The sequence below is a fragment of the Panthera pardus genome, unplaced genomic scaffold (assembly GCF_024362965.1).
Source record: "Panthera pardus isolate Hobbes unplaced genomic scaffold, ASM2436296v1 HiC_scaffold_12, whole genome shotgun sequence".
NCBI lineage: Eukaryota > Metazoa > Chordata > Mammalia > Carnivora > Felidae > Panthera > Panthera pardus.
The window spans coordinates 72,333,856-72,353,019 of NW_026526677.1; the positions used below are offsets into that span (position 1 = coordinate 72,333,856).

At 36.2% G+C, this 19,164-nt stretch overlaps 1 protein-coding gene and 2 long non-coding RNA genes across 5 annotated transcripts in view; 2 read left to right on the forward strand and 1 right to left on the reverse strand.

Moving 5' to 3' along the window:
* The window catches only part of NAALAD2 (N-acetylated alpha-linked acidic dipeptidase 2), a 68,580-nt gene extending 50,067 nt beyond the window's left edge, over positions 1-18,513 (forward strand). For all 3 annotated transcript variants that reach the window (XM_053900186.1, XM_053900187.1, XM_053900188.1), the window contains 6 exons: positions 189-280; positions 1,483-1,573; positions 3,026-3,290; positions 5,831-5,912; positions 7,005-7,097; positions 18,098-18,513. In XM_053900186.1, the coding sequence (XP_053756161.1) occupies positions 189-280; positions 1,483-1,573; positions 3,026-3,290; positions 5,831-5,912; positions 7,005-7,097; positions 18,098-18,287 (813 nt within the window). In that variant the 3' untranslated portion in view covers positions 18,288-18,513. The remainder of the gene's footprint in view (positions 1-188; positions 281-1,482; positions 1,574-3,025; positions 3,291-5,830; positions 5,913-7,004; positions 7,098-18,097) is intronic.
* Positions 9,381-11,238, forward strand: LOC128776192 (uncharacterized). Its single transcript, XR_008421244.1, has 2 exons — positions 9,381-9,944; positions 10,218-11,238. It is a non-coding gene; the product is annotated as an uncharacterized LOC128776192 (long non-coding RNA).
* Positions 10,382-16,995, reverse strand: LOC109267337 (uncharacterized). The gene is made up of 2 exons (XR_002080037.2): positions 16,617-16,995; positions 10,382-11,916 (listed from the first exon to the last, which is right to left on the reverse strand). It is a non-coding gene; the product is annotated as an uncharacterized LOC109267337 (long non-coding RNA).
* Positions 18,514-19,164: the final 651 nt, after the last annotated feature.

Below are 19,164 nucleotides of genomic sequence, written 5' to 3' on the forward strand. Positions count from 1 at the left end.
AAATTATCAATAGGCAGGCAACAAAAATGAACATGAATTTGGTTGTATTCTTTTGTCATTTGCTTGTTTTTCTATAAAGAACATGATATATGTCCATATAGTTAGAAGTTGATAACCTATGGTTTTATTATCAACATAAATTTAGTTGCTTCTGCCTCTAATTCCCAATATTTGATGTTTCTTTCCAGATATCCAGCCCAGATGATGGTTTTGAGAGTAAGTCTCTTTATGAAAGCTGGTTGGAAAAGGACCCTTCATCTGAAAATAAAGATTTTCCTAGGTGAATTACTTGTATATTTTCTACCGTTAGGATCAATTGTGAATTCCCCTTTGCCCGTTGTTTCTCCAGAAATGTAATTCTCAGCTATGTCAACAATGTGAGTAGAAGAAAGATAATCCCAAAGAATCCCTGTGTAGCCTTCAATTTGCTAATGGTACAGAATAGCCAAGTCTTTGAATCTATAATAAATTCTACTTTTGCAAATGTTTAGCCAAAATTATTTTGCCACATTATCAGGTATTATTTTGCATTTTTGTATTAAATTTTAGATATGTATTCAATGCATTAATGTGACACCAAATGATAATGATGAAATATGGATTATTTGCTTCTAAGTTTAAGGGGCATTATAAGTCACTACCAAATTGTGTCTTTACCTGTAATGAATATAGAATGTATTAATTTTTTACTTCTCATTCACAAAACAGTTTTCTTCAATTTTTTTTCTCCTGCAATACTATTTCTATAAACCAGCAGATAATGGTAACAGTTAATAGCTCCATTACATACTCCAAATAAGTCTTGTGAAAGTTTGTTTCCATTGTAAAAGTTTTACATGATTAAAAAACAAAAAAAAAACAAAAAAACTAGAGTCAAAAAAAAGGTTTTTAAAATACCTACATCTCAAAAACACATTGGAAGTATGTATTTTCTAATACACCTATAATTTTCTTCTTTGCTTACCATTTTATCATAAATTTTCCCATGTTATTGCATATATATTACATATGTATGTATGTAGTGGTTTCTTAACTACATGCAAAAATATATATTGTAATTTCATTTTCTAAATAAGGCATAGATTCGTGATCCTAAATATACTTTATCATGGCAGTTTTCTTACTATAGTTCTCTGAGGGTAGTGACCAAATTTTATTTTTCTCTTTTTCCTCTCTATGTAAATATTCTAAAAGACTGACGATGTGAAAGAGACCACAGTCACTAGGCTGCTGTCTTCGGTGGCACTGTTCAACTGTGACTGTAGTCAGTGCAGATTTACAGGTTTAATGCAGCAATTTCCGGCATGTGACAGGAAAGTAGCTTGGGGTGGTGTACCTTCTAATTTTTGTAAATGTGCTGTGCAATTCCTTGCTATTCCTGGGACAGGATTCATTTTTCTATTTCTTTAACTTCATATTTTTTAACTTATGCATTTATAATATCCTTGTGTGTGTGTATACACATTTATATCCTACATCTAGAATCAACAAGCTGGGATCTGGAAGTGATTTTGAAGCTTACTTTCAGAGACTTGGGATTGCTTCAGGCAGAGCCCGTTACACTAAGAACAGGGTAAGCCATTTCATTATTTTGGATACATAGCATTTTATCCAACTTCTTGTTAGGAATTTTAAACTGTTTAGTTGTTTGGTACCAGGGCACCAGGTCATGTGGCCTGGGAAGAATTCCAGGGCTGGAGGCTGACTTCATGTCTCTTTGTAGATGGACTAGGAATTAATTTGGGTTATTCAGTGAATTTTCCTTGCAGGATTATTCAATGAAATGGTAGCTGGGAGATTACTGCCAAGTGCTTAGCTGGTTAGCAGAACCAAGTAGTGCACATCCCTGTTCTCATTCAGGCTTTATTGGAAAATCCCATTCTCCTCCACTTTTCCTGAGGAAAATGTGCATGTGAAGAACCTGTTTTGGTCACAGGGAATGCTAGGCCACGAGTCTTTACTGTCAGTAGCCCCTCTTCACATCCTCACTCCTGCCTGTCATCTGAGTCCAGGGCTCCTGAGTAGGGAATAAAACAAGTTCCTCCTGATTTTTAAGTCGATTAACTTTTCTGATCAGTTTGCACCATTGCCATTCAAACACACTGATGATATGTATTTGAATATGCCAACATGTGCCATGTTTGCTTGTCTAGGTTATAAATTATGTGATAAACCAAACTGAAGATTACATCAGCAAACCCAGATTTGTCACAGATTTTAATAATTTTCAAATCATAATTGCAATACACAGTCTTGCTTGCCTAGAATACATACCTTTTGTAAATCTGATTCTCCAGAATCAGAGAACAGAGATGAAAGCAAAATAAATCTGTATCCTGATACTCATTAAACTCTTTCAAGGCCTGTTCACTTTTATATTCTGTCATCAATCTGAACACAGTTGTCTAGTTTCTAAGAAATTGCAGATTAAAAGCAGGACATTAGACAGGAGAGAGACTGACACAAGGATTCGCAGTAAAAATGTTCACCTTATAGCAAAGTAGCATATAGGTAAAACTAAACTTAGGAAAGGCAGACCTAAGGAGTAAAACAAATATTTCTATAAAATACATCTATGTAATAGTTTACAGTGGTAGCCCTTAACTGCATAATAAAGGTTAGATGGCATTTGGTTATACAGTTTGGGAAGGCAGAGAAGGTGCTTAAATGTAGATTCTATACAGATCTTAGCTGCCCAGAACCTTTCATTTCCAATCAATTGATAATTGTAAACTGTGTTAATATGCAATTTGAGTATGTATGCCTTAATTTCAGTTATCAGAAATACAATAACAATTTTGAAGTATTTTGAATGAAGATTATGTGAATGATAAATAACAGTAAAATTTTAAATGGGTGAATAGTTGGTGAAAGTGTTAGATTTTAACTTTTTGCTTCATGATAAAACTCAGAGTTCCACATGGTTGTATTTTTTTTTCTGCATTTTTAAGATTACATAAATAATATAATTGGAGTATTTAATGTTTGTCTATATTCAGTACCTACCCATATTTTGTTTCCCCAGAAAACAGATAAGTACAGCAGCTACCCGGTATACCATACAATTTATGAGACGTTTGAATTAGTAGAGAATTTTTATGACCCTACTTTTAAAAAACAGCTTTCAGTGGCTCAGTTACGAGGGGCACTGGTTTATGAGCTTGCAGACTCTAAAATCATTCCTTTCAATATTGAAGACTATGCAAAAGCTTTGAAAAACTATGCAACAAGCATCTACAATTTATCTAAGAAACATGACCAACGATTGAGAAACCATGGAGTATCATTTGGTAAGAATGGCTGGGTATGTTTTATAATCTGAGTTAGAGCTTTCAGATATCGTCTCCGACTGTCATCACTGCACACTCTTTCATCCTAGAATACATCCTTGCGTTACTTAAGTTTGATTTCTAGGAAAAAACTTGAAACACCTTTAAAGAATGTCATTTAACCTGGTATTTGTAGGATGAATTTGTTTTGCTAAGTTAGTGCTATGAACATTGGGTTGGTTAATATTTTCCCTATATTGCTGCCTTTAGAAATATTTTTGCTGTTAAAAGAACAATACTATAAAAATACAATACTGCACAAAGATGGGAAAATAGAGAAAACCAATTCCACTACATATATAATTATTGTATATTTTTGTTTACATGGAGATTTTTTTTACCTGGTTTAAGCATTGTTTCACTTTGTGTATTTTATATTCATTTTATATTCACATTGCCATTTTGTGGTTATTGTTATGTACTATGCTATCTCCAACAAAGCAGGGATGAAATATAGTATGGTACAAAGGACTGAGCATTGGGTCTAGAAGCAGTTACCTGGTTCAAATCCCGATTCTAATATTTAGTCATTGTGTGATGTTGGAAAAGTTACATGACCTTTGTCAATTTTCCTCTGAGTGAAATGGTAAAGAATATAACGTTTCCAAGACTGCTGTGGGACATTCAGTTGGTTGGATATATAGACACAGTGGTGAGTCTCATAAACGTTACCTACTAGTACTGTTTTACTATAACCATTTTCTTTTAATCTGGGAGTAGATATTCTTAGTACATACCAAAATTATCAAGTATGTACTCAGTGTCTGCTGTCTACTGTGTTATTTCCTGGGAGATACAAGAATGTTTAAAAAATAATCATTGTCCTCAAAGAGCACAGGCTCTCACGTGAGGGCAAAGACAAAAGTGCCAGGGACAAGCTGTTATAGGACGCTACAGAGAGTACTGTAGGGACACAGAGTAAGTAGAGAGAAGTCAGCAATGGCTTTGGAATATTGCATACGAATTAGTAATCTTCAAAGTCATGAGCAGCAGGTACTATGATCTAGATAAAGTGATACAAAGAAAATCTAGGAAACTGTATTTACATCAGTGATTGGAGAGTCTCTTTAACGAGGCAAATGAAATCGGAATAAGCAGAGCCGACAGCGAGATAGACATTCACAGTTCTGTGGCTCACCAGCATCCTCTTCTTTTCCTAGATGCCCCGATTTTCTTTTGGTGAATTACCTTTTATCACTTTAAGTCAGGATCCAACCGAGAGAGAAAGCACACAGTTACAGGTGAAGGCCACTCTTCACACAAAGTGACTTAACCTACTCTATTAATGCCCCTTTCCCCCCATATTTTCACCCTCTCCACCTCAGTGGCAATATTCCATCCACGTTAAACCATCTTGTAACTTTCTTATAAACATTTCTTCTACCTAATGTACCCTACTCCCTTCCCAATCAAAATTCTTCATTTAGTGCCAGGCAAAAAGCAGTCCCTAACATGTTTTAATGAATGAATGATGGATAGGATGGATATGTAATTTACATGGTCTGCAGTTCTCTACTTCCTTCTACCAATCTAGTACTGTCCTATCTTCCTAACACTCTACTGAAATTGCTTTTGCCAAAGTTATTCACCTGTTACTAAATACCAGGCACACGTTTTATTTCTTATCCAATTTGACTATTGTGGTTCATTGGAAATTTAAAATTCTTTCCTCAACACTCTTTGGCTTCAAAAATATCTATTATTAGATTATTTTGTACTTGGCTTTAAGAATAGCAACAGTAAGTAGAGCTTAAAGGATATCTAGGACTAAAAAAGACCTTGTCTTTTATATTGAAAGTAACTATTTACTAGTTGTGTGACCTAACAGAAATCCTGTGGAGCAGTAAGTGCTTTCTCTGCCAAATGAATATTGTATTCCCTGTATCACAGGATTAATGAAGGAAATCAATGATTTATGCTAATGTTCAGTTTAGAAAAGATGGAAAATGATATAGGTTGTTGTAATAAAAAAATATGTTGAGAATCTTCTCACTTCTTAGAATCTATGTTAACTAAAGAAAAGCTTGACTAGACCAGACCTGATCCTGTTTGAGTCCACATACACCAGCTTGTCACAGGTTGCATTTAAACAAGATCTTAAATGCACTGCTTAAAAAGAGGGGTTGGTTCACATTGATTTATTCTCTAATTATTGCAGGAACACAGCTCAATTTATAGCTGTATCCAGTATCTAGCATATAGAAGTTGTATTAATATACATTGAATGAGTATCTACATGAATGGTAAATTAGGATTTAAAATAATTATGTCCTAGACTCTTGAAAGTTCCTTCATGAAGAACCAATTTAGAAATTTTGTTTTATCCATTGTCTCTTTGTTACAATATTTTCTGATCTTCATGGATCTACAAAAAGGCTCAGTAGAAAAACAGTTTTAATATCTATTCAGTCTTGTCAGCCTGGAATGTGGAGGGCAGGGAAGTAAACATCTGAAATAAGAAGCATTTACTAATATACCTTCCACTTTTCTATTTTTAAAAGATTCTTTATTTTCTGCTGTGAAAAACTTCTCAGATGCTGCTTCAGATTTTCATAGAAGACTCACAGAAGTTGATCTTAACAAGTAAGTTTCAAATGTAAAGTTTCCTATTTTGAAAAGTAATCTAGTTACTAGAGTGAATCGTGTACACTTACCTAGGCAGGCAGCTCTAAGTCACTGCTACCCAAATTAAGGTCTGTAACTACACCATCAGCATCACTTAGGAGCTTGTCATCACACGTAGAATTCTGCACTTTAACAAACTCCCAGGATGGTCAGTATTCACATTGAAGTTTGAGAAGCAGTGCTCTATCTGGTAGACTAAAAACCCCTCCCAAGACAAGGGCCAGCCAGCCTCATGCCTTTAGGAGTCTGCATAAGAATTTTGAGTGTAAGTCATCATTCCGTGGGTAAATGCACTTGTAGTATATTTTACTAATGTCCCAATACTTCTATGACCAGTGTAGGAATTCTTTTACTGATAGAATTTTTGCCACTTTTAGATTGAAATATAATTTGAAAAGTTCTATTCAAAGCATTATTTAACAAGCATAAACTGTCCTGTCACATTTACTTTTTCAGATCCAATTAGAGTAAGCTCTCCCACTACCCATATTGGCAGAAAGATTATCCTTCATTCTGAGGGGCTTCTCTCTCCTTTGGATTGTAGGAAAGCCCAGAGAATTTGTGTAGCACCCCAGGAAGAGTTGGCAGATGCCAAGTGTGAAAGGGGATTCCCAGCCCATGATGGGCAACTTCCTGCAGACTGGCACTCTTCCTGCAGACTGCTGCGACCTTCCTTCATTTGTTGTTGTTCAGCCTTTATTCTGCAACTTTCTTCCACAGTGGAACTGAATGGCTTATCAACAACTGATAGTACACCCAGTCGGCCTTTGCAGGAGGCCTGGCTGTCCTCCTAGAGAGAATTAAAACTTTTAGTTCTTTCTGTGGTCTTGAAAAACAAAAGAAGCCATCTCCAGTAGGTCTCTCTTACTCTGAATATTAGGAAGATGACCCTCTTGTTATATGTAGCTTACATATAAAGCATTACTGTTAATACGTATTTTCTTAAAAACCTATGTATTTTAGAAGTTTATTTTTCCATGCCTTATGCTATATTATTTTAAACTATAGTTCCATGAAAGAGTTACAGTTACCTATTTCTTATTTTCAAAGTCCTATTGCAGTGAGAATCATGAATGACCAATTGATGCTCCTGGAGAGAGCATTCATCGATCCTCTTGGTTTACCAGGGAGGCGGTTCTATAGGTAAGGAAGCAACATGTGTTCCACTAAAGGATATTAAATACTCCAGTGTGACCAAAACCAGCATATCCAAAGTCTGCTTTAAACTGTTGCCATCAGATGAACGGAAGGTGAATATGTATGCTGAGAAGAATATGGGTAAGATTATGCATTAGAACAGTGTAACTTGTAGTATCAGAAAAATTAATTTCATGTTGTTTACTGCTTTGCTACAGATGTAAATGATAGTTGAAAAATAACCTGTAAATATAAAGGCTATTAGTATCTTAGAGCTTGTGTAGTTCAAATTTCTACATTAATTTTTTCTATAGGATCTGAGGTAAGTAGCTTGTCTAGCCTCTGAATCTTCCAATTGTAGGAAGCTTACCACCTCATGAGGAAGTCCATCCCATTTTAAGAGAGGTCTACTTTAATAGAATTTTTTCTTCATAAGGTCTTTTCCCCTGTAATTTTCTCCTTCTAATCCTATCTACTCTCCAAAATCAAATAGAATAAATCTAGATCTATTTCCATGTAACATTTTAGGTTTTTAAAGATGGCTGCCATGTTCTGAAGAAATATCCTTTTTGCCTCTGTATTTCTATGTCAAGTTTTCTTTGAGTATCTTGGCTGTGTGCATGGGCAGACTCCAGTTTCTTAAGATACCTCTTAAACTGTGGTTCCTTGGTGAAAATTTACGAGGCTGTTTATCATCAGATAACCTATGCCACAGATAGTTCTATATGTTAGCTTTCTTATAAATATTAGTGACTAGTATTAATATTTAATTAGAAGCACAGGCTTTTTTAGAGCCCTGCTCTGGCTCGTACTAAGTAACCTGGGCAAGATACTTCTCTAAAGCTCATTTTCCTTAGCTGTTAAAGGAGATAACTGCTTTCACCCCATAGGTTTATATATTTCAGGCATGTGGAAGATTGAGCTCAGAGAGGGATACATTCAGTAAGTGGCTATTTTCAGAAAATGATAATTCATATAAATAATAGCAGCCATCAGTTAAGTATTTACATGTCGAACTAAAAGCAAAAAGCAAAGCTACATGTTAATCCTCTCCTGCCTGTATTTGTATTTTATAAGCAAAATGTCTCTATTTTGTCAAAATGAAGCAGCCTTGTAGAATAAAAAGGGACAGTGATCCTTCAGCATTCCCTTCTATAACCCATACCCAGCCATTTGCTAGTCTCTAAAGAAAATGTTTTATATACACATGTGTGCAATGTATGTGTGTGTATACGTATATATATTCATCCAACTGTATTTATATAAATGGGCCTACACATTATTTTTCAGCTTGTTCTTTCTTCATAACAATTTGTCTGCAAGATCCTCCCATGTCGGTATATATCCGGCGTGTAGTGTTCCACTGTATGGCTTATATGTGTAATTTTTAAAGTCCTTGTTGAGTTTTTATTTACTATTGGGATAAATACTGTAGGATGCCCCCCGTGTCCTATTTGAACATGTCCTAATATCTAATGAGTATGTGGATTTAACACATTTTAAATTTAACTGCCACACTGTCTTCTAAAAAGACTGCACTGTATTTTGAAAATATGTCTAGAACTATTACCTGAATATTAAGACTATATTCTAAAGCCCAGGCAGTACAAGAGCAATGCAGGAAGACCCTGAACTCTCTCCATCCCATGGACACCCTTAAGCTACAACTATGTGTGAACCACATTTCCTCCAACGGAGACCTGAAGACTAGCTGAGCAACCCCTTCATTATCAAACAAGAAAAAGGCCTGACTGAAGATGGTAGGAGAGTCTGAGAACTAATTCTGCCATAAACCTGGCCCAAGGCACACAACCCACAATTGGGAGGGAATTTATAAACCCAGAACCTCTCCTTGGGGAATGAAGGGCTCATACTTAAAATAGGACTCACCAGCTTTTCAGACGTATGCCTGAGATGAGCCTCCAAAACATCTGGCTATGGAAACTAATGGTGTGCTCACATTCAAGAGACCCAAAGGGCCGTGGAGAACTGAGGCATGGCTCTTGAAGGGCTTAAATGGACTCACTTGCCACAGGATCCAGTGCACAAGCAGCACTTTGAAAAGCAGACTTCACGTGAAACATTCACTTGCTAGCTTTAATGCATCATGTGGAGGCACATGCTGGACTGTTCTCTGGGATGGAGGCTGGTGGGTGCCATCTTCGCATTCCTCCTCTGCTGAGCTCCAAAGTGCCAGTATCTCCTGGAAGGGAGCCTTTACACTTACATTTTAAAGTTGCTGCCCAGGGATGCCCTTTGACTGGCTCTGGAGCCAGAGGGTCTTATATTTCTAGGTCCCATGGGACTGGGACAACTGGGAGATGGTTCTTGGCTAACTACCACCTACAGTGTACCGCACAGATAGTGGACTGAAACACGACTTTTTGTCCAGGAGCTCTGGCCTCAGGAGAAAGCTTCTGGTCTGGCATGTATCTAGGAGTCTGTGGCTGAGAAGCCTCTTTGCACTCTCCCCCTGCTTTCCCCAGCTTGATGGCATATCCCCAAATGGAGTTTGTACCTTTGTCCAGCACCCCAGTTTTTGCAGCTGCTGCAGGGGACACCTGTACATTGTATGGCTCTGGTGGCCAACAGGGCAAGGCTGATGGGTCCCACAGGACAGTAATCAATGGAGAAGCAGCTACCTCCAGGGCACAGCAAGAGACAGCAGATCCAAGAGCTTATTCTTCCAGTGAAAGAGGTCTTAGTTTATCATCATGGCTACAGCCGGAGGGGCAGGCTTCTAATTAAAACACACATCTAAGGATTAGTTATCAGAGGCCTCAGAGGGCAGGTGCTCTCACTCTGCCTGTTCCAGAGCACCAACATCTCTAGGAGGGGAGTTCTCACACCCTGGTGTTTGTGGCTTGCTCGGTGGGGGTGGGGAGCCTCCTGAAACAGATGCAACTGCACAGACAGTGGACTGAAACTCACATCCTCTTTTTGTAGAAGAAGCATATTTATCCTGAAGCTTCAGCCTAAGAGCAGGCTTCAGATTTGGCACTCATCTAGAGGCCTATGGAGATAGTCTCAGGCAATGTGGATGAGGGCAGTGCCATCTTTGTGCTCGTAATTACAGCTTGCTGGTATATTCCAGAAAACAGCTTATGTTTGCAGTCTCACAGAAAGTTTGGAAACCAGACCCTCAGGCAGCAGCTTTCAATCATCCTGAATTTAGGTGGCGAGAGATTCCCCTTTGGTACACTGACAGGTCTTGGCACACCCTCAGCTACCAGGAGCTCTTAAAAATAGTCTGCTTGGACAACCACAAGTTTGAGAAACAAATGATAGGGCAAGGTTGAATGAAAAGGTTTATCTTCAACATTGGGAGAGGTGGCTGTTTCATCTAAAGCACAGAAACCAACAAAGAGGAAAAAAAAAAAAGAAACAGGAATATGTTCCAAATGAAAGAATTAAGATAAAACCTTGGAAAAATACCTCAGTGAAATGGAGATAAATAATCTACTTGATAAAGAGCTCAAACTATGGCCATGAAGATGCTCACCAAAATTGGAAGAATGGATGAACACAGAAGTTGGAAAAAAAAAAGTACCAAATAGAAATCACAAAGCTAAAGGATACAATAACAGAACTGAAAAATTAGAGGGGTTTTCCAGCAGACAAGATGAAGCAGAAGAAAGGATCACTGATCTTAAAGACAGGGTATTAGAATTCACCCACAGCGCAGGGGCGGGGGAGGGGGGAGAGGAGGGGGAAGCTTAAGAGACTTAGAGGAAAACATCAACTAACATTCACATGACAGGGATCCCAGAAGAGACAGAAAGGGGCTGAAAACCTAGAAGAGGAACCCAACATCCAGAAGCAGGAAGCCCAGAGAGAATTCCAAATAAAATGAACCAAAAGAGACCCACACCAAAACACTAATTGTCAAAAGTTAAAGACCAGGATAAAAGCAGCCAAGAGAGGAACTTCTTATATACAAAAGAACCCCCATACAATAATTAGCAGATTTTACAGCAGGACTTTGCAGGCCAGAAAGGAGTGGCATGAGAGAGTGCAAGTGCTGAAAGAAAAAGACTTCCAATCAAGAAAGAATATACACTCTTGCAAAGTTATCTTTCAGAACTAAAGGAGAATGAGTATTCCAGAACAACAAAAGCTAAAGGAATCTGTCACCATTAACTGGCCTCCTAAGAAATGCTAAAGGGAGCTCTTTAAGTTGGAAAGGTGTGGATTAGTAACAAGAAAACAGGGAGAGTGAACATTTTACTGGTAAAGATAAACATTAGAATAAAAGTAATGGTATGAAGGTTAAGACAAAACTAGTAAAAATAACTATAATTAAGGGATACACAAAAGTAAGAGGAAGTAAAACCTAAACCATGGTGGTAGGATGGGTAAGAGTAAAAAGGCAGAGCTTTAGAATGCCTTCAAAGTAAAACTGTCCTATTCATGAAAGTCTACTTTAAATTGGTAGTTTGTTCTATGTAAGGCTCATAGTAACCACAAACCAAACAGCTACATAGGCATACCTCTGATCTACTGCAGGTTAGGTTACAGAGATCTGCAATAAAGCAACTTAAATGAAGTTTCGGGTTTCCTAGTACATACAAAAGTTATGTTTATACTGTATTATAGTCTATTAGGTGTGTGAAGCACTTCTAAAAACAAAGTACATACCTTAATTTAAAAATACTATATTTCTAAAAATGCTAGCCATCATCTCAGCTTTCAGTTAGTTGTAATCTTTTCCGCTGGTGGAAGGTCTTGCCTCCAAGTTGATGGCAGCTGGCTGATCAGGGTGGTGGCTGCTGAAGTTTGGACTGGTTGTGGCTAAGTCTTCCATTCAGGTTTCTCTGTTGTGATGCTGTTCGAGAGTTCTATTTCAATAGTCAATTCTCTCAAAGCCTGCTGCTGCTTTTTAACTAAGTTTATGTAATATCCTAAACCCTTTGTTGCCACTGCTGAATCTTCACAGCATCTTTACCAAGAGAAGATTCCATCTAAAATTAACGACTTTCTTTGCTCATCCATAAGCAGCAACTCTTCACCGATTAAAGTTTTACTGTAAGATTGCAGCAGTTAAAATATAATGATTATGAAAATTAAGGCCAGTATCTGATGAGCAGAGAAGCAAAAATCTTCCATAAAACAGTAAATGGAATTCAACAATATACTAAAAGGATCATTCACCATGATCAAGTCAGATTTTAGAGATACAAGTGTGGTTCAGTATCCACAAATCAATCAATATGATACACCACCATTAACAAAATAAATGATAAAAATCACACAGAAAAAACATTCGACCAAATACATCTGTTCATGATAAAAATTACCAGTGAAGTGGGTTTAGAGGGAACATGCTTCAATGTAATCAAGGCCATTTCAGATATACCCACACCTACCCTATTACTCACTCCATAGGGAAAAGTTGAAAGCTTTTCTTCTGAGATTAGGAATAAGACAAGGATGCCCACTCATGCTATTTTTATTCACCATATATTGGTAGTCCTAGCTGCAGCAGTCAGTCAGACAGGAAAAAGAAATCAAAGGCATCCAAACTGATAAGGAAGAAGTAAAACTGTCACTATTGCAGATGACATGACACTACATACATAAAACCTAAAAACACCAAAAAATTAGAACTAATGAATTCAGTAAAGTTGCAGGGTACCAAACAAATGCACAGAAATCTATTCTGTTTTTATATACTACTAAACAAAGCAGAAAGAGAAATTAAGAAAACTCATTTACAATTGCATCAAAAAGAATAAAATATCTATGAAGAAATTTAACCAAGGAGGTGAAAGACCTGTACTCTGAAGAGTACAAGGGAGCACAAAACAAGCAAACACAATCCGTATCAAAATATCAATAGCATTTTTCACAAAATTAAATTATCCTAAAATTTGCATTGAAACCAAATGCACCCTAAATAACCAAAGCAACCTTGTGAAACAAGAACAGACAGAGCTGGAGGTATCACAATCCCAGATTTTAATATATACTACAAAGCTATAGTGATGATACAGGAAGAAACATGGACATATAAATCAACAGAAGAGAGAGCCCCATGCTTATGTGATTAATAATGTACAAAAAAGGAGGCAAGACTGTGCAATAAAGAAGGTCTCTTCAATAAATGGTGCTGGGAAAAATGGACAGCTACATACAAATGAAATGGAACTACTTTCTTATCACAAAAATAAACTCAAAATGGGTTAAATACCTAAGTAAATGTGAGAGCTAAAACCATTAGACTCAAAAAACAAAACCCCAAGAACAATAAACTGGGAGAATAGCACACTAAAAAGCTTTTGCACAGCAGAGGAAACCATCAATAAAACAACAAGGAAATCTAAAATGGGAAGGGATATCTAAAATAAAGAACTGCTACCACTCAACAACAAAAAAATTGATTAAAAAAGGGCAGAGAACCTGAATATGTATTTTTCCAAAGAGAAAAAGACATGAAAAACATGGTCCCCACCACTAATCATTAGGGAAATGCAAATCAAAATTAAAATGAGGTTTTCACCTCACAATGTCAGAATGCCCAGTATCAAAAAGACAAGTGTTGGCAAGGATGTGGAGAAAAGGGAACTCTCATGCATTATTAGTGGGGATGTAAACTGGTGCATCCACTACAGAAAACAGTATGAACATTCCTTAAAAAACTTAAGATAGACATACCTCATTACCCAGTAATTCTATTACCGGGTATTTACCCCCCAAAAAACAAAAACGCAAATTCAACTAAATATATGCATTGTTATTTAATACAGTGTTATTTACAATAGCCAATACAGGGATGCAACCTAAGTGTCCACTAACAGATGAAGAGAGAAAGATGTATACACACACACACACACACACACACAACGCAACAGTAACCATAAAAAAGAATGAAATCTTGCCATTTGCAACATGGATATACCTAGAGAGTATTAAGCTAAGTGAAGTAAGTCCGAGAAAAACAAATCCCATATGATTTCACTTCAAAACAAATGAACCAAGAAAAAAATTGGTGGTTGCTAGAAAGGACAGTGGGGGGGGGGGGGGGAGTATGGACAAAATAGGGGATTAAGTGGTACAGACTTGAAGTTATAAATAAGCCATGAAGACAAAAAGTCCACCACAGGGAAACAGTCAATTATATTGTAGTAACTTTGGTGGCAGATGGTACCTACACTTATTGCAGTGAGCATTCCTAATGTATGTAACTGTCAAATTACTATTATACACCCCAAATAACACTGTGTTCCAATAAAGAATATAATAAAGTCTGAAATATTATAAAAATAACCAAATTGTGACAGAGACAAAAATGGTGCCAAAAGACTTGCTTGATGGAAGGTTCCACAAACATTCAATTAAAAAAAAAAAAACAACGAAAAACGTACTGTCAGGCACAATAAAATGAGGTAAGCCTGTAGTAGATACAAGAAAGATAAAAGAAAATCTAAGCATACCTACCATCAAATCACAAAGGGTGAGAGCAAGATAAGCAACAAGCAAGAACTACAAACAGCAAGAAAACAATTAACAAAACAGCAATATGTACATACCTATTATTTTTAACGTAAATGGAATAAATGTGCAATGGAGAGACAGGGTAGTTGAATGAATAAAAAAACAAGACCTATATGATGTCTAGAAGAGACTCACTTCATTTTTTTTTTTTTTTCCTGAGCGCGAGTGAGCGCAAGCGGGGGGAAGGGCAGAGAGAAGGGGAAACAATCCCAAGGAGGCTCTGCACCACCAGCTCAGAGCCCAATGTGGGGCTTGAACTCAGGAACTGTGAGATCATACCTGAGCCAAAGTCAAGAGATGGATGCTTGACCAAACGAGCCACCTAGGCACCCAGAAGAGACTCACTTCAGATGTAAAGACCCACACGGAAGAAAACTGAAGGCATGGAGAAAGACATCTAATGCATAATGGAAACCAAAAGAAAGGAGGAATACCTATCCTAGTATCAGACAAAATACTTTAAAAAGAAGACTGTAATAAGAGACAAAGAAGGAAATTACATAGTAATAAAAGGGTCAAACAAGAGGATATAACATTTGTAAATATATCTGCACCCAACCATATAAATTAGGTATTAACACACATCAAAAGAGACAGGAATACAAGAGGAGGAGACTTTAATGCCACACATCAATGGCTAGCTTCTAGACAAAAAAAATCACTAAGGAAACGTTACCCTTAAACGTAACATTAGACCATATGAAATTAAAAGATATATACAGAATGTTCCATCCAAAAGCAAACCACACATTCTTGCAAGAGCATGTGCAATGTTTTCCAGGATTGGTCATATGTCAAAAAATAAGTCTTGACAGACTCAGGAACTATTAAGCATCTGTTTTGACCACAGTGATATGAAACTAGTAATCAACTACAAGAAAAGTAGAATATTCCCAAAAAGTGGAAATTAAACAATGTTCTACCAACTATAGGGCAGGTCATGAAATCAAAAGATAAGAAAATACCTTGGGAAAAATCAAGAGGGAAATACAGATGGCAAAATTTATGGGATATAGCAAATGCAGTTCTAAGATTGAAGTTCACCAGCAATAAACACCTACCCCAAGAAAAAAGTAAAATTCTCAAGCAACCTAACATCCCACCTCAGTGAAGAAGAATGATAAATGAAGCCAAAAGTTAGTAGAAGGGAGGAAATCAAGGAAATAGAAATTAAAAGGTCAAAAGAAAAGTTCAATGAAATGAAGAGCTGATTCTTTGGAAGAAAATTTATAAACCATTCACTGGATTCACCAAGAAGAGAAAGGGTTCGGATACATAAGAGATGTTACAACTAATACCACAGAAATACAAACATACAAGACTATCAACACTATTAATGCCAACAAACTGAACCGCCTGGAACATATGGACAAACTCCTAGAAACATACAGCCTTTCAGAACTGAAGCATGAAGAAATGTATATGTAAAAAGAAAGGGAGGATACTGAATCAGCAATCCTCAATCTCGCAACAAACCAAAGTCCAGGACCAAACGGCTTCACTGGTAACTTCTCCAAACCTTGAAAGAAGAATCAGTACCACTGGTTTTCAAATTCTTTCAAAAAACTGAAGAGGGAACACTTCCAAACTCCTTTTAAAAGGCAAGCATTACCCTGATATGAAAATCAAACAAGAATGCCACAAGAAAATTACCAGCCAATATGATGAGCAGAGAAGCAAAAATCCTTCACAAAATATCAGCAAACCAAATTCAACAATATATTAAAACAAGATCACGTACCACAATCAAATGGGATTTATCCGAGGGATATAAAGATGGGTTCAATATCCACAGATCAATGTCATGCCATATTAACAAAATGAAGGATAAAGTCTTACATAGAGGCAGAGAAAGCACTTGACAAAAATTCAACATGCATTTTTATTAAAACTCTGAATCAAAGTCATGTAAAAAAATGTAACTTAACATAATAAAGGCCACATATGACAAACCTCCAGCTAATATCATACTTAAGGGTGAAAAGCTGAAAGCTTTTCCTCAAAGATCAGGAACAATATAAGAATGCTTACCTAGTCTTGCCACTTTTTTCCAACATAGTATTGGCAGTCCTACTGAGAGCAATTAGGCAAGAAAAAGGCATCCATACTGGAAAGAAATAAAACCATTACTTATTTGTAGATGACATTATATATAGATAAACCTAAGGAATCCACTAAAAAACTGTTAGAATGAATAAATTCATCATATGGTGAAGACACAAAATATACAGAAATCTATTATATTTCTATACACTAATAATGGCCTATCTGAAAGAGAGATTAAGCAAACAATCCCAATTCCAACTGCATCAAAAAGAATAGAATACCTAACAATTTAGCCAAGGTGAAAGGCCACAGGGGTATTAGATGTCAGGTCAATGATTCGAACCAGGTTTATACAATTCTTAGTATGTATGTATGTATGTATGTATGTATCTATCTATCTATCTATCTATCTATCTGTATTTTACTATACTCTGCTTTTACAGTTTTCCAATAGAGGGCAAGTATACTTATGAATAGCTACAAACTTCATGTAGAATATCTCAAGTCATATATAGGTCAGAATATCAATGTTTATAAGCAGTTCAGTATGTAACATTGGCTCTAAGAAAGATCCATTTGAGGCCATGTTAAGATTTAAAAGCCAAGAGAAATAAATCCTGATGTAATTTGGATAATCTAAATGATTTACATTATAAATTTCTATTTGATCGTTAATATTAACTTACATAGAGTTTCATATTGTCTCAGACAGTAGATTTACATCTTAAAGAAGCTGTAGGATTTTGACCTAATTCCTCATCATGGTATTCAATAAAATATGTCCTTTTCTGGAAAGCAGCATTCCAGAGGAAGAGAAGTAGCTTGATCTCTTCAGGTATTTATAAGACAAAATAAAAAATCAAATGCAAAACTTTCCTTCTAGATTACAAATTAAATGTGTCTGTAGGCAATTCACATGGACTTCATTCATCATCCTTACATTTATGATATATTGGCAATACACGCTTATTGAATTATTGATTTTTAATGTCTAAAGAGTATCGGAACAAGTGTCATTCTTGTTGAATCTCTGAAAAAGGCAATGCACAGATAAATTATTTTTTCAACCTCTTCTCACTCTTAGTAAATATATCCATAAAGCATACTTGTTTTCACTGTTCGGGTGTCTTGACAGTCAGACAACTGATGTACACAACTTACGAGAACGAACCCATTTTCTTCCAATTGGTATGGGTAGCAACATGATTTATGAGAGTAATCTTAGTGAATGCATATGGTCAACTTTCTTTATTTAAAATTATACGGTTACATAACTATCTTAAATTAATTATAGGTCTTCATTATGGAGTAAAAAAGTGAATGCCAGGAGGAGACACAGTATTCTTAAGATGTCATCTAAGGAAAGGGAATGAAGACAGAAGTGTGTAAAATGTAACGTATGTACATATACTCTTTAGCTCAACCTGCCCTATGTTGTTGTTTTGGTTTTTTTTTTTTTCTATTAGGCACATCATCTTTGCTCCAAGTAGCCACAACAAATACGCTGGAGAATCATTTCCTGGGATCTACGATGCTATGTTTGATATTGAAAATAAAGAAGACCCTCAATCAGCCTGGACAGAAGTAAAGAAACACATTTCTATTGCAGCCTTTACAATTCAAGCAGCAGCAGGAACCCTGAAAGAAGTGTTATAGGAAGGTCTCAGCCAAATGGCCATTAAAAGTGTTACTGAAAGTCTCAGGATAAAATCCTTCCTTGTTTTTTGATAACTTATGAAGCCAGAGTATTCAATAATCTTGCTTTTCATGTCCTATTTTGATTTAGGCTTCCATTCTGTTCATCTGTAAAGAGTTTTCTGGCTTTTTAAAAATTCAAAACTTCATCACCAAATCGTTAATCTAATAAAACAAAAGAACTCCAGTCTTGGGGCAGAAAGACATAAAGTAACTGAAAATTCCCACAAATAAAATATGACAAGGAACTTGGAGCTCTCAGACGTTGCTAGTAGAAATGTAAAATGGTACAACCATTTTGGAAAACAGTTTGTTAGCTTCTTACCAAGTTAAAAAATACAGTTAACCCTTGAACATGCATCTGAACTGCACAAGTCCACGTATACATATTTTTTTTTCTAATACAGCATTTTCTTTATGATTTTAACATTTTTCTTCTAGTTTTACTGTAAGAATACAGCATATAATACATATATATAAAATATGGGTTAATCAACTGTTTATATTATTGGTAAGGCTTCTGCTCAACAGTAGGCTATCAGCTGTTAAATTTTTAGGGAGTAGAGTTATATGCAGATTTTTGCACAAAATCTGTTATATGCACAAAACAAAAAAAGTTATATGCACAAAACAAATCTGCCTGGTAGATTCGCACCCGTAACCCTCACACTGTTCAAGGGTCAACTGTAGTAACCCTTGCCAAGTTATTGTTTCATAAGTTATGTTGTTTTTATCATCTTTAATCAACAGCTGATAATTAGAACAAGTGATTATGTGCCAAAGCCATGTAATTAAGCAAGGATGTTACATATATAATGAGCTATTTTTTTTAATGTTG